The sequence below is a fragment of the Ochotona curzoniae genome, unplaced genomic scaffold (assembly GCF_017591425.1).
Source record: "Ochotona curzoniae isolate NIBS_2020 unplaced genomic scaffold, NIBS_Ocur_1.0 contig_3332, whole genome shotgun sequence".
Taxonomy (NCBI): Eukaryota; Metazoa; Chordata; class Mammalia; order Lagomorpha; family Ochotonidae; genus Ochotona; species Ochotona curzoniae.
The window spans coordinates 372,413-384,589 of NW_024465816.1; the positions used below are offsets into that span (position 1 = coordinate 372,413).

General features: G+C 41.5%; 1 protein-coding gene across 3 annotated transcripts in view; it reads left to right on the forward strand.

Annotated features, from left to right (window-relative positions):
- STARD13 (StAR related lipid transfer domain containing 13) overlaps positions 1-12,177 on the forward strand; it is a 230,545-nt gene that overhangs the window by 49,594 nt on the left and 168,774 nt on the right. For 2 of the 3 annotated variants that reach the window (XM_040979789.1, XM_040979790.1), the window contains exon 1: positions 7,262-7,808. The exons of the other annotated variant lie outside the window; for it this stretch is intronic. In XM_040979789.1, the coding sequence (XP_040835723.1) occupies positions 7,640-7,808 (169 nt within the window). In that variant the 5' untranslated portion in view covers positions 7,262-7,639. Of the gene's footprint in view, positions 1-7,261; positions 7,809-12,177 lie in introns of those variants that run through there. 3 annotated transcript variants of the gene reach the window in all.

Below are 12,177 nucleotides of genomic sequence, written 5' to 3' on the forward strand. Positions count from 1 at the left end.
GATTAGAACTGGAGCCTGTATGGGATCCTGGCACTTTCAAGGCGAGGACTTTAGCTGTATGCTACTGCGCTGGGCTCCTATAAGAACACTTTTTTTTTTTAAAGATTTATTTTTATTATTATTATTTTTTTCATTGGAAAGGCAGATATACAGAGAGGAGAGACAGAGAGGAAGATCTTCCATCCGATGTTTCACTCCCCAAGTGAGCGCAACGGTCGATGCTATGCCAATCCGAAGCCAGGAGACTCTTCCGGGTCTCCCACGCGGGTGCAGGGTCCCAAAGCTTTGGGCCGTCCTCGACTGCTTTCCCAGGCCACAAGCAGGGAGCTGGAAGGGAAGTGGGGCTGCTGGGATTAGAACCGGCACCCATATGGGATCCCGGGCATGCTAGGCGAGGACCTTAACCACTTGCGCCACTGCGCCGGGCCCAAGAACACTTTTAAGTCACATTTTTATCCAACTCCAGTAAAGGTACAAGCTTCTACAAATTTAAATTGCTTTCGCCTCTAGCTTTGTTACTTTCCTAGTGTTACTTTATCTTTCCCCCATCTTTCGTAGTGTTGTTTTTCACTTTCATAATACAAGTATTTTTGTTAGTCATCAGAAATAATAGGGCAAAAAGAAATAATTGGAGGACAAAGTTATGAATTGAAAATATTTCGATGATTTCAGTAAGTTTAGGGACCTATTTTTAAGTTCAAAAAGTCACATTTGTAGTGTGCAGAATAGAGATCACTTATCTAAGAGCAGATATTATGACTACACACAGAGATCATATAGCTTAAACATTTAATTTGACCATGGAAAGTAGGACAGAAAAGATAACTTCCTATGTGGTGTTAGGGTGAGTTTCTTTTCTGCCTTTCTTTGCAGATAATGCCTGGAGGACAGGGAGCACATGGTATTATATCTTTCTTACTTACTGTACAGCTTTTCAGGCATTCAGGCAATGCTGAATTCATAAATAAGCAAATGCAGATTAAAAATGGAACTTTACATATTGTCAGACTGGATAAACAGGAGCACACAGACCTTAAGGAGTGTGTACAGTGTACCCTCTCCCTTTACAGGTGGCTGTGTCTGGAACGCTGTGTAGGTGAGTTGCCATATTCTTAGAGAGGAGGTTACTGAGAGATGGACAAGATCCAAAGAAGAACCATCAGTTTAAATGAAGTTGTGTGATTTAATGAAGGAAATGTTTAACCCACAAAAGAAGATTCTTTTAAGGCATATGTTGGCTTTCTACCAACATCAGAAGTACAGTTTTGGCTTTTCCAGAGGACTAGATTTATTCTAACTCCAAATTGATATAATTAGAGCCAGTGAACGGAACTTGTAACAAAGAACATCCTCAAACACTTTGGGGTCCTCTCTAAGATTATACACTCTGTCTACACAAGTGAAGCAGTGAATGATCTCGCAGAAATACGGTAGTAGTTGATTAGCTGGATTACAAGATGCTTACTATCCTTTTCAAATTCAACATGTAAAAACTTTATACCCATAGTTTTTGTAATAATCGAATTCCATATGAACATGTAAGAGCTTAATCTAATTAATGTGCCACATAATGACTATTCACAGGTAATAACATGACTAGTGATATGAAAGGGTTTTGTATGAGTCACGAAATGCTTCAGAAGGCAGTAAGTTTTAATTGAGGTTCATGGGTGAAAAAGTAGAGGATAGCAGTGGCAGATCTGTGGAACACCCGGGCAAAAATGGTAGCATTTTGGTCTGGTTGGCACAGTTGGATATATGCAATGGTTCCAGTACAACCCAGGAAAGAATATCGGTAATAAGAGCTGGAACTCACTCTTGTGTCCCTGGAGTTGGGATGAGTGCAGTGTGCAATATCCAAGACATTCCCCAAAGGGAAATGAACCTAAAATGAAAGGATTGGCAAAGGGGAAAAATAAAGGGAATCTTTTACTACCACAGGTCCTTGCTGTAGTCTAGACTCCAGGTTGGGACCATAGCCTGGAATTGGGAAGCTGATCAGAAGAAAATCTGATCTGAACTCTCTGATAGAGGGTTTTAGTCATGCCTTCAAGTGTTAATGTCACTGGCTGGCCTGCCCTGGGCATCGAGCCTGTAGTACATATCTTTGGGGAAAGGCTATTGGCCAGAACTGAGCACACAGGGAAAATGAATTGGTGGAAATCCTCCAAAACCGAGCTCCAGAGACCACAGGAAGGCTTTGACATCAACCCACAACCTTTGGGTTCACATAATTTCAAAAGCAGCCCTCCAAATCAGTGCTGCATTCTTCTGCCCGCCACTTGTATCTGAAACATTTTCCTACTTGGCAGAACTACCTTGGCTCCCTCCAAAGAAACTGTTGAGGAGGCTGGAATGTGTGTGAAGGAGTAGAAGGAGCTGTACACAGATGAAAGCACGGTGAGGCAATCCTGGCTTCTGTAACAACAACTCCAGCTTTCTGCCATGTGTATACAGGATTCCATTGAACACTAATCTGAGATCATCTGTCAAAAGATCTGAACATTTTAAATGCTCAAAAGTTTTGTGGAGAGGTTGCACTTCAGGGTTTTGATTTTATCAGGGATGGCTACGTGGGGAATGAATGGCATGGGAAAGGCAAGGTGTATGCGGCTAACCTGGAGGATAAGCATAAAGCAGAAAAGCACAAGCCATCTGTGCTGCAAAGGGATCTTTCAAAAGAGGAATGAAGCTGTGCTTAGGCAGATTTGCTTCTTTCCTTCAGAACTGGGATCTTGGGTCAATCTCTGGTCCTCCTGAAAGGGCCAGTGGCTCTTTCTGATTCATGATGAACTCTGATTCTGTGCTTTTTATTTTAAGACACCCAGATCTCAATCGCTTTGGGATTCTAGTAATCCTATACCTCTGTTTCCATTAAGAGATTTCTGATATCACATGTAATCAAATGAGATTTAGATAATTTTCAGGCCATTCCTTCAAAATCCTCTCTCCTTATCCAGTTTCTCCAGCACTTGTTCAGTGACACCTTCCTCTTTCCTGTCTCTCATGTGATCTGCCTGTCTTTGGAAATAGAAACTATCAGCAGCTTTGGGATCACAGTGACTCTAAGCTGGCCACATGCACAGGGCCATTGTCTCACCTCTGAGCTGCCTCTCTTTTTGTGAAGTAGTAAACCTAAAGGAGGTGCGGTAAAAGTTCACAAAAAGCATGAAATAACAGTAGCATCTGCTTTGGCACACAGTAGGTGCTCAGCATTGCTAACTCATTTCTCTTCTTGCTTCTTCCTTTCATTTTTGTTCACTTTGGTTCCCAATATTTCTGTTTCTCTTGTCCCTGAAATAGTCTGAATGTTGCTCTTGATGAGCAAATTAGGAGAGAGGAAAAGTGAATGCCAATGAAGAAGCAGTGCCATCCATTTCTCTCATTAGAAAAGGAATCAGAAAGGAAAGAGGACAGCCGCTCTTGGGAGATGCACTGTGTCACTGGCACCGGGGCCCTACATTTAATTCTCTAGGCCTTACTTTCTCGCCCAAGGAAAACTACTGTTCTCTCAGTGGCATGCACAGACACAAGCCCAGGAAGATACTTAATGATTTTTGGCTTCCAGTAGAGCAGGAGTGCCCATTGCAAAGGCAATCCTCCTACCAATGGCATTACATGATAAAGTAATGCACTAAAATACTCAGGTCTTATGACAATAACAATCTATTTTCATAGAACAAGATATTAATGACATACTAATGATAAAATAGTGTTATCTATCTGCTTTAAATGTAGTGCTTTGAAAATACAAAATAGGGCCCAGTGTTATGGCTCAATGGTTAAATCCTCACCTTACAGGCACAGGGATCCCATACAGCCACTGGTTTAGGGTTCAGATGCCTACTGCTCCACTTCCCATCTAGCTCCCTGCTTGTGGCCTGGGTAAACAGTTGAGGATGGCCAAAAATAGCCTTGGGATCCTGCATCCACATGGAAGACTCGGAGGAAAATCCTAGCTCCAGGCTTCATATTGGCTTAGCTCAGGCCATTGAAGCCATTTGGGGGGTGGGCCAGTGGATGCAAGATCTTTCTGTGTCTCCTCTCTCCGTAAATCTCATCTGTCTTTCCAATAAAAATAAATAAAATCTTAAAAAAAAAGAAAAGAAAAAAGAAAATCAAACTGGTAAAAATATGGTGTTCAGGAACATGGCTTTATGGATGATAATTGGACCATAAAATGTAACTTTAGGGATCCTATGTTTGACATAGGAAAGGCTGAATTCTTTTTAGTTTTAAATTTTTTACTTTTCTATTTTTCAAGATGATTACATGGTTAATCGGGGTGGGAAGGATCGAGGGTTAGGGAAAAGTGGGTGTAATCATTGTTTCCAAATTTGCTATTTCTTCTTGTTTCTGAGAGAAGGGGAGAGAAAAAGGGGGAAAACTAACCTGGCCTCCCGAATGTCCCAGTACCCAGGGATGGGGAACCATCACCAGATGCCCGATGTGGTGCATGATCCAAGGGGTCTGAACAAGCAAGGGGTCTGATCCAAGGGTTCTGAAATGCTGTTCATTTCACTGATCCAAGGATGAGGCAGCCCTTCCAATATCCATTGGCTGACATAGTCGACCTTCAGTCTCCATTCACCCAAATTTTTGCTGTCATTATTTGACTGTTCTGCTTCTTCTGCTACAGTACCAAATGGGCTGCCATATTCTCCATTTGCATCAGGGTCTGTGTCCGTTGTTCCTTCTTCCAAGATCAGAAGAGATCGGGCACGTTCAGGATGGTATGGCCATAGACCATTGTTCCTTCTTTTTCACCAAGAAGGACATATTCTTGCAAGCAGGCCCAAAGACCTGGGTCAGGCAACTCGAGTCCCACCAAATCCCCCATCCCAGGTGCTCACAAACCCAGCACCCACCATGCAGATAGGCCAAGAGACCCAAGCCAGGCAACCTGAGCCCCACTGGGTCCCCCGTCCCCAGGGCTCATGAACCCAGCACCCACCTCACAGGTGGGCACAGAGATCTGGACCAGGCAACCTGAGCCCTACTAGACTCCAAGCCCTTGCAGCTCACAACCCCAGCACCTACCTCATGGGCTGGCCCAAGGACCTGATAGGCTGAATTCCTGATACATTACCTTTTCTGAATCCCCTTATTAAAACACTGAATTAGTGTTTCAAAAGTTTAAGCTTTATTCTAGTTGGTTGGTTTTTTAATTTTTTTTTTGGTCAGGAAATAAAAATGCTTTTTTATTTTCTTACTTTAAAATCAATTCTTGGTCTGCATTGTCGGTTGGCCATGAAATGTTTCATGTTGTTGTGACCATTTACTTGTTTAAGAACACAGGCCTATGATTTAGTGTTTTCAACAATGTACATTAGGATTCTCAACAAATTCATTATTATGAAAACAGGGAGGCAGTGTAATCTTTTTTTGTAACCTAGGCATAATAGACTGTGATATTTCCTGAGGGGGGGGGAATCATTGCATTTGGTTTTTAAATGCAGTCAAGAAATCAATGAATAACAAAATTGGCATTGGGAATGGCCAGTCCTTCCTTAAGTGTTATTCACAGTTAAATGACTGCACATTATTTTCTGCTTTTTCCTTGCCTCAATTTGGTTTTCCAGAATACATCCAATGTTCCCAGATTCCATGCTCTTCATTCTTTCTTTGTACTCTGTGGTGCTATCTTCCTGGAAGAGTCATAACTGCCAACTGTCTGACTTAAACAAAATGTTTATGATCGGAATCTCTTCCAAAATGATGTGCACAGGGACTGATAACAGCGTTCCAATCAGATGGCAACTTCTCCTGACAGTATGAGCTTGCTTAATGGCATTCACTAGTGCTGAATGCTCTGTTATCCATGTGTATACTTCTGGCATACCAGGCACTAGATCTTTGAGCTCTCTTACCTTCTATAAAGGGTGCCGGGAAACAGAAACCCTTCTAATTAAATCCTAAATAAAATAGGAAGTATGCAACATTGCTTAGTGAAATATTTCTCTCCTTTTCTCCTATGATGCCAATCTGCAAATGAGCACTGTCCAGTCTGGTGTCATCATTAGAAAGGACTCACAGTTGCTGTGAGGGATTGTATTCTGGTGCTTCACTAACATGTTCCTTTGTATAATGTATGGGACGACTACACACAGGAGCCATTTCTCAAAGCCAGACCACAGAACATTTCCCTAGGGAAAGGTGTAAAAGCTGACCACCAATAGAAACCAAAGTAGCAAGAACTGAGGCCCTAACTGAAGTCCCATTGAACATTTTATAAAATTTTAAGTTTATTTGTTTTTTTTTATATTGTTATTAACATTGTGTTATGTGATACAGTTATATAGGCACTGGGGATTCCCCCCACCCTTCCCCCCCCCATAGTGGATTCCTCCACCTTGCTGCCTGCAGATAAATGGCAGGAAAGGAGAAAGAGTGGATCAGAGATGTAGTGAGATCTTCTGCCTACTGCTACGTTCCTCAAACACTTGCAACAGCCCCAAGCCCAGAATTTGATCATGCATTCTCTTCATGTGAACAATATTAAAGAGGCAAAAATCCCAGTGACTCCCATATGTATACATTGCAATGGCCAAATTGAATTTTTACAGTTTCTTATGCTCAGCTTGGCTCCCAGTTGGCCTGCAAAGCTTCCCCGAGGTGCGACCTGTTAGAACCCTTCCTTTTTTTTTTTTCCAAAAAGAATTATCCCACTGTCTCTTCGATCTAGCTTGCTAGCTAGCACCAGCCCAAGCTAAAGTAACAGTGCTCGTCCAGCATTGCCTTTGTGTTTTGTTTTGTTTTCGAGGCACCTTTCACACATGTCCCCTTGTGTGACGTATTCGCCTTCACTTAGCTTCCTAATTGAACCTTGGTTGGTATGACATTCTCTTCACCTCTTCTGCAAGGATTCCTGGTAGTGTCCTCCATGCAACAGGCACTTGGTATGTGTTTTACTTCTCAGTGACTGAAAATTGGGGAAGCTGAAGAATTTCAAGGGAGTGGATGCTTAGTAAATAATACTGGTGCACTTTGCCTCCCAAGTCTTATCTGTAAGAGCCCTTCATTTCTCACTCTGTGAGGGTCAGGAATCTGTACTGTATGTATTCCTGGCCAAACGTCCGTTTCTCACTGGAAGAACTTCGGTTCGTTTCTCAGATACATATGCTGGCTTATTTGAATAGGTATTCTCCCTCCCCTCCCCCTCCTCCCCAACCTTTTATTTAAAGACTCTTAGCTCATATTTGTAGCTGGCGGCAGCTGTCTCAGGAAAAAACAAGCCTCCCCTAACTTCTATAGCCTGACAGATTTCCTGTGCCCAGGGCTGGTTTGGTCTCTTCTCACGGGTGCAGCCAGCGCCGGGTGCTCGCGCTCCCTCCCTCAGCTCCAGGCACTTGGAGCACTCGCACTTGCTCTCCGCGCCGTGTGGGGGATCCGCGCTACGGGAACGGCCTCTGTGGGACTCTGACTGGGAACGTTACCATTTTTTCTCCCGTCCGCGGATTGGCTCCCCGGGGTCACGTGGAATTGGAATCCTGAGTTGTGGCTTTTGGCACTCCTTTTTCTTTTTAAAAATCGCTTGGTCTGTTGAGTTCTCCTGGGCTTGGTTGCCTCTGGACTGAGACTGGAGACTGACGGCAACTGCCCCCGGGCAGGCTGAGGTGGCAGTAGACAATCTGCCGGGATGTTCACTCAGGTGCCCCGGACCCCAGCTTCAAGCTGCTACTATCTAAATTCCATGACACCTGAGGGCCAGGAGATGTACTTGCGATTTGATCAGACTGCAAGACGCTCTCCTTACAGGATGAGCCGGATTCTAGCACGTCAGCAGCTAGTGACTAAAATCCAACAAGGTGAGTTGCCGGCAGTGGAAGGGTGTTGGCGAATTCGGATTTCTCTTGGCTGGATTTCATGCTAACCTGGTTTTTGTCAATGATTGTTTTCATTTTACAGTTTCTGGATTTCGGTGCCTTACTGCACGTAACTTTTTTTTTTAAATGACATTAGACTGCCGATTGAGGCAGTGACAATGCTCAGCTGCCACACAGCTCAGCATGAAGTACACAGAGAACTTCCCGGGAGGCAGGGTCATAAATTCCTAAACTTACGTGTGCCTCCAGAAGGAGAAAAGTTTACGCAGTGTATATTTTAACAAGTAGTTTCCTCACCCTCTGTCCCATATGGAAGGAGAGCATTTGTTTGTTTAATGTGATAGAGGGTGGGGGACAGATGTCCACCCCACCCTGAGTATTTACAATGTCCTGACTGAGGAGGGGAGAGGCAGAATTCCAGTCTGAAGGCCACTGGGCTGACAACCTAGAAGCACATTCTCTTCCTGTTTGTATGTGTGTGTCACTAGTTGCCACTGATTTGTTGATGCTGTTTTTCTGGCACAGGATAAATATGTCTGAGCTCATCAACATAAACACCATTTGTGTGCACAGAAATTCTGGTTTCTTTGGGCAAGAGAATATTGATGGAGACTGGATGTTCTCTTTGGTCTTAAACCATATCATTTAAAAAAAAGACAGGGAGGAAGAAATCCAGCCTAGAATCCTGGAGATATTCCTAAAACTATGCTATAAATGTTTAAAAACACGCTTCTTATAGTGTAGGTCCATAGATAGAAAGATGAACATTCCTAAGAAGCCTGTGACTGATGCCCAGTTAACTAACACACACACACACACACACACACAGACACAGCTTCATACCCCTCCTGTACTAAAAAAAGAACTAAATTATTATCTTGGCAGTGCACAAGTTGACTAGGAATTTCTAGAGCCATTATAAAAGCGCAATTGCCACTTAAATCAAGGAATTGGAGGTTATAGTGAATTGCAGAGGGGAAGTTGAAGTTGGTAATCGCGAAAATCTTGTAATGTTTTAAAAAGGAACAATACGTATTCTAGTGAGCAGCGTTTGATGAGATTGTTTCCTTGGAAATTAGGATTTGTTTGTGAAGGTTCAGGAACTGGGCATGTGTGAAGGATACTGGTCCTACATACCGGCCTGATTTCAGGAAGGATGTTAGGTCATTCCATAAACTCTGTGCGCAGGTCTTGATTGAATAGAAACAAAAGTAATTATTTCCCTGTGAGTTGATTTAAAAATACATTAGGCAAAGACAAAAAAAAAAAAGCTCCATTTTGTTTTTAGAAATTTCTGACAATGGTGCTTTAGCAGTTGCCATCGTCTCTGTGGACACAGGGACTTGAAGATGTTGGGTAATCGCCTACAGCCTGTGGATGCTCCGCAGCATGTGCGTCAGGTACATGCTATGTGGGAAACACTGTGCAGATCCAGTCGGAATCACGTTACACATCTCCTCAGATGTATTTCCAAGCATTTGTTTCATTTAAAACTTTTTGTTTGGTAAGGGAGGTTATTTTCTGCAGATGATCTGAAGTAGTAAACGCATGTGCTAACATCAGAAGCCTCTGTCAGGTGCGAGAGTATTGTAAATCTGTGTATCGCTTTAGCTAATCAGACAGTTCGAGGACTCGTCATTGTGTACAGTGAAATGTTTGAGGCCAACGAATGCCTAACGATTAGAAGTGACAGTTGAGGTCTTAAGAAGCATGAATGAATGCCAGCAGTCCAACGATTCAGATCATTATTTGTGACTATCATCCAGTGATATAGTAAGACATTAGAAAAGCATATACGAAGCAATGTTACTGGGTTTATTGTCAGTGTACTGGTTCACTGTGTCGGTAGCATTTATGATAGTACCTTAGGCATGTCTCTGAGAGTACTCTAAAACTTATATTTACCCCCCCGCCCAAATTCTTAGTGCTAAGCTATATTATTATACCAACTTTAAAGATGAAGGCATGGAGGTATATAGAGTTCAAGTAGTTTACCCAGAGTCAAGTGGTAAGATCTGGCATTTGAATACAACTCTAGAACTGGTGCTCTATAATACACTAGACTGCATTTTAGTTTTTATGAGTACTAAGGACTGGAGCTATAACTCCAGTTAATTTATACAGCATGGCGAAAAGTTTTAAGCATGCTGTACCCTCTGGAGGAGGGTTTGGCTTGTATGGCTTCATCAAAACTGGTCACTCAATATGAAATTTCCCATCAGGTTGTATTTCTCTAGAGGAAGCAAAAGACTATGTATTTTGCTCCTTTTGAATAGTTAGGGCCCAATAGTGCAAGATGAAAGGATACCTTATTCACAGCCTTTAAGTATTAAATTTAAGTTTATCAAGTGCAAATTAAATTAATGGCTGTTATTTTTGTAGTTCATTCATTAGTATCTTGAAATGACAGCAGCATCAGTAAAATTGCTTGTATTACTCTGCTTTAGATCTTTCCAGGAAGATTTAGCATGGTATTAATATAATTTGGGGCATCATTATTTATAATCATAATTTCTCATGGCTGTTGGGAACAATGCAAATGAGTGAGTTGCTCCCCACTGACCTCATTATAGTGAGATAATCATTGAATGGCATGAACATGATTCAACAGCAGATACACTTGTGAGGAGAAAAACAAGGAGGAGAAATAAAGGAATCTTTGATGATGCATAGGATCAGAATTAGTTACTCAAACCCAGGATGAATCTAAACTTGCTCATCTTAGAGTGCACTCCAAAATATACATACATCATTTCTCCAGCCCTTTTTCTTTTTCAGTTCTGCAGTTGTAAGTCCAATTAAAAAGAGATGTTTCAAACAGAGGGTTATTTTGCAGAGTGAAAGTTGATCAGAAGTCATACTGCCCATAATCCCTACTCCACATTCTTGCTTGAATCAATAGGGAAATTGTTGTAGAGGAGGAGAAGAATGGAAATAATAATGGTCCTTTTTGCCCTCGCTGGTATGTACTTGAGAGTGAAAAGGAGAAGGCCTGGAGGATGAAGAGCATGGTAGGATGGGGAAAGGATGATGAGCTATCTTTCCCCATTTCTTATTGCACTAGAATACATGAAATCGGTTCTCTTTACGTTAATAAAAACAAATTTGCCATCTTACCCATTTTTCCGTGACCAGTTCAGTGCTATTAAATACACTTGTGATCTATAATATTGTGCAATCATCATCCATTCCCAGAATTCTTTCTTGCACAATTGAAATTCTGTAATCAGTACCTCTGCATTCTGTCCACATCCCAGCCATTGGAATTCACCCTTCTACTGTTTCTGTGATTTTGACTCCTCTATGTACCATATGTAGGTAGAATCTGTGTGTGTGTGGGTGTGTGTGTGTGTGTGTGTGTGTGTGTGTGTGTGTGTGTGTGTATGACTGGCATAATGTTCTCAAGATTAGACCATGTGGTAAAAAATGTCAAAATGTTCTTTTCCTGGGCTGAATAATATTCCACTGTGTGTTTATAATGTCTATACTGATAGTGTCTGCGTTTTGGAAAGCAGTCATCCTAATGGCTATGAGATGTGGAGAATTGAACTTCTTTGTCATTATTTGATGGCTGTGATTACTTTGGTACAGGTGCACCATATTTAAAGTCAACACACATGCACAGGCTATTTGGAAAATCCAAATCCAGGAGAACGTAGTTACTTGTTTTGTAAAATATTATTTAATTTTATTTTAAATGCTAAGAAAACAATATCATATAGCTAAGATTGCAGTGAAATCAAGTAAAATGGAGACAGAGATCCAGGCTTTGCTTAGATACCCCCTTTGTTACAGAACTTCACATGACCTCCTTTGCCTGATAGATGAATGCTATGGGTAGACAATGATTGTTTAGATTTATTATTGTTTTCCATTCTAGAATCCCCTCTGTACATAAGTCACTCAGTTACTCTTGAACAAAAGTGTCAAAAGCAGGGAAATGAAAACTCAACTTAATAGAATCTGAAAGGGAAATAGCAGTTTTGTTATGTGGATTAAGTAAATGGCTTATAATTTTTTTTCTGAAGTTTGTCATGGAAAAAAATGGTGAAGTAGAAATCTGGTTTTTGTTCTGTCTGTGCTATTAATTCATTATATGATCTGATCTGAAGTCACAACTTCTATGGACCTTCTTTATGTCTTGCTTGTGCTAAAGAATCTAGTTTAAATAATCTTTAAAATTTTCATCATCTCTAAAATTCCTAGAGTTTTCTAATGACAGCTATTGCATTGAGAGACAGTCCTTGTCTATATTGTCCTTACTATGCTATTCAGTGTTTATCCAGGCATCTGACACCTATGGGACACTCTCATTATCAATTTACTGGGAATGTTAGGGAGTCCAGCCTGG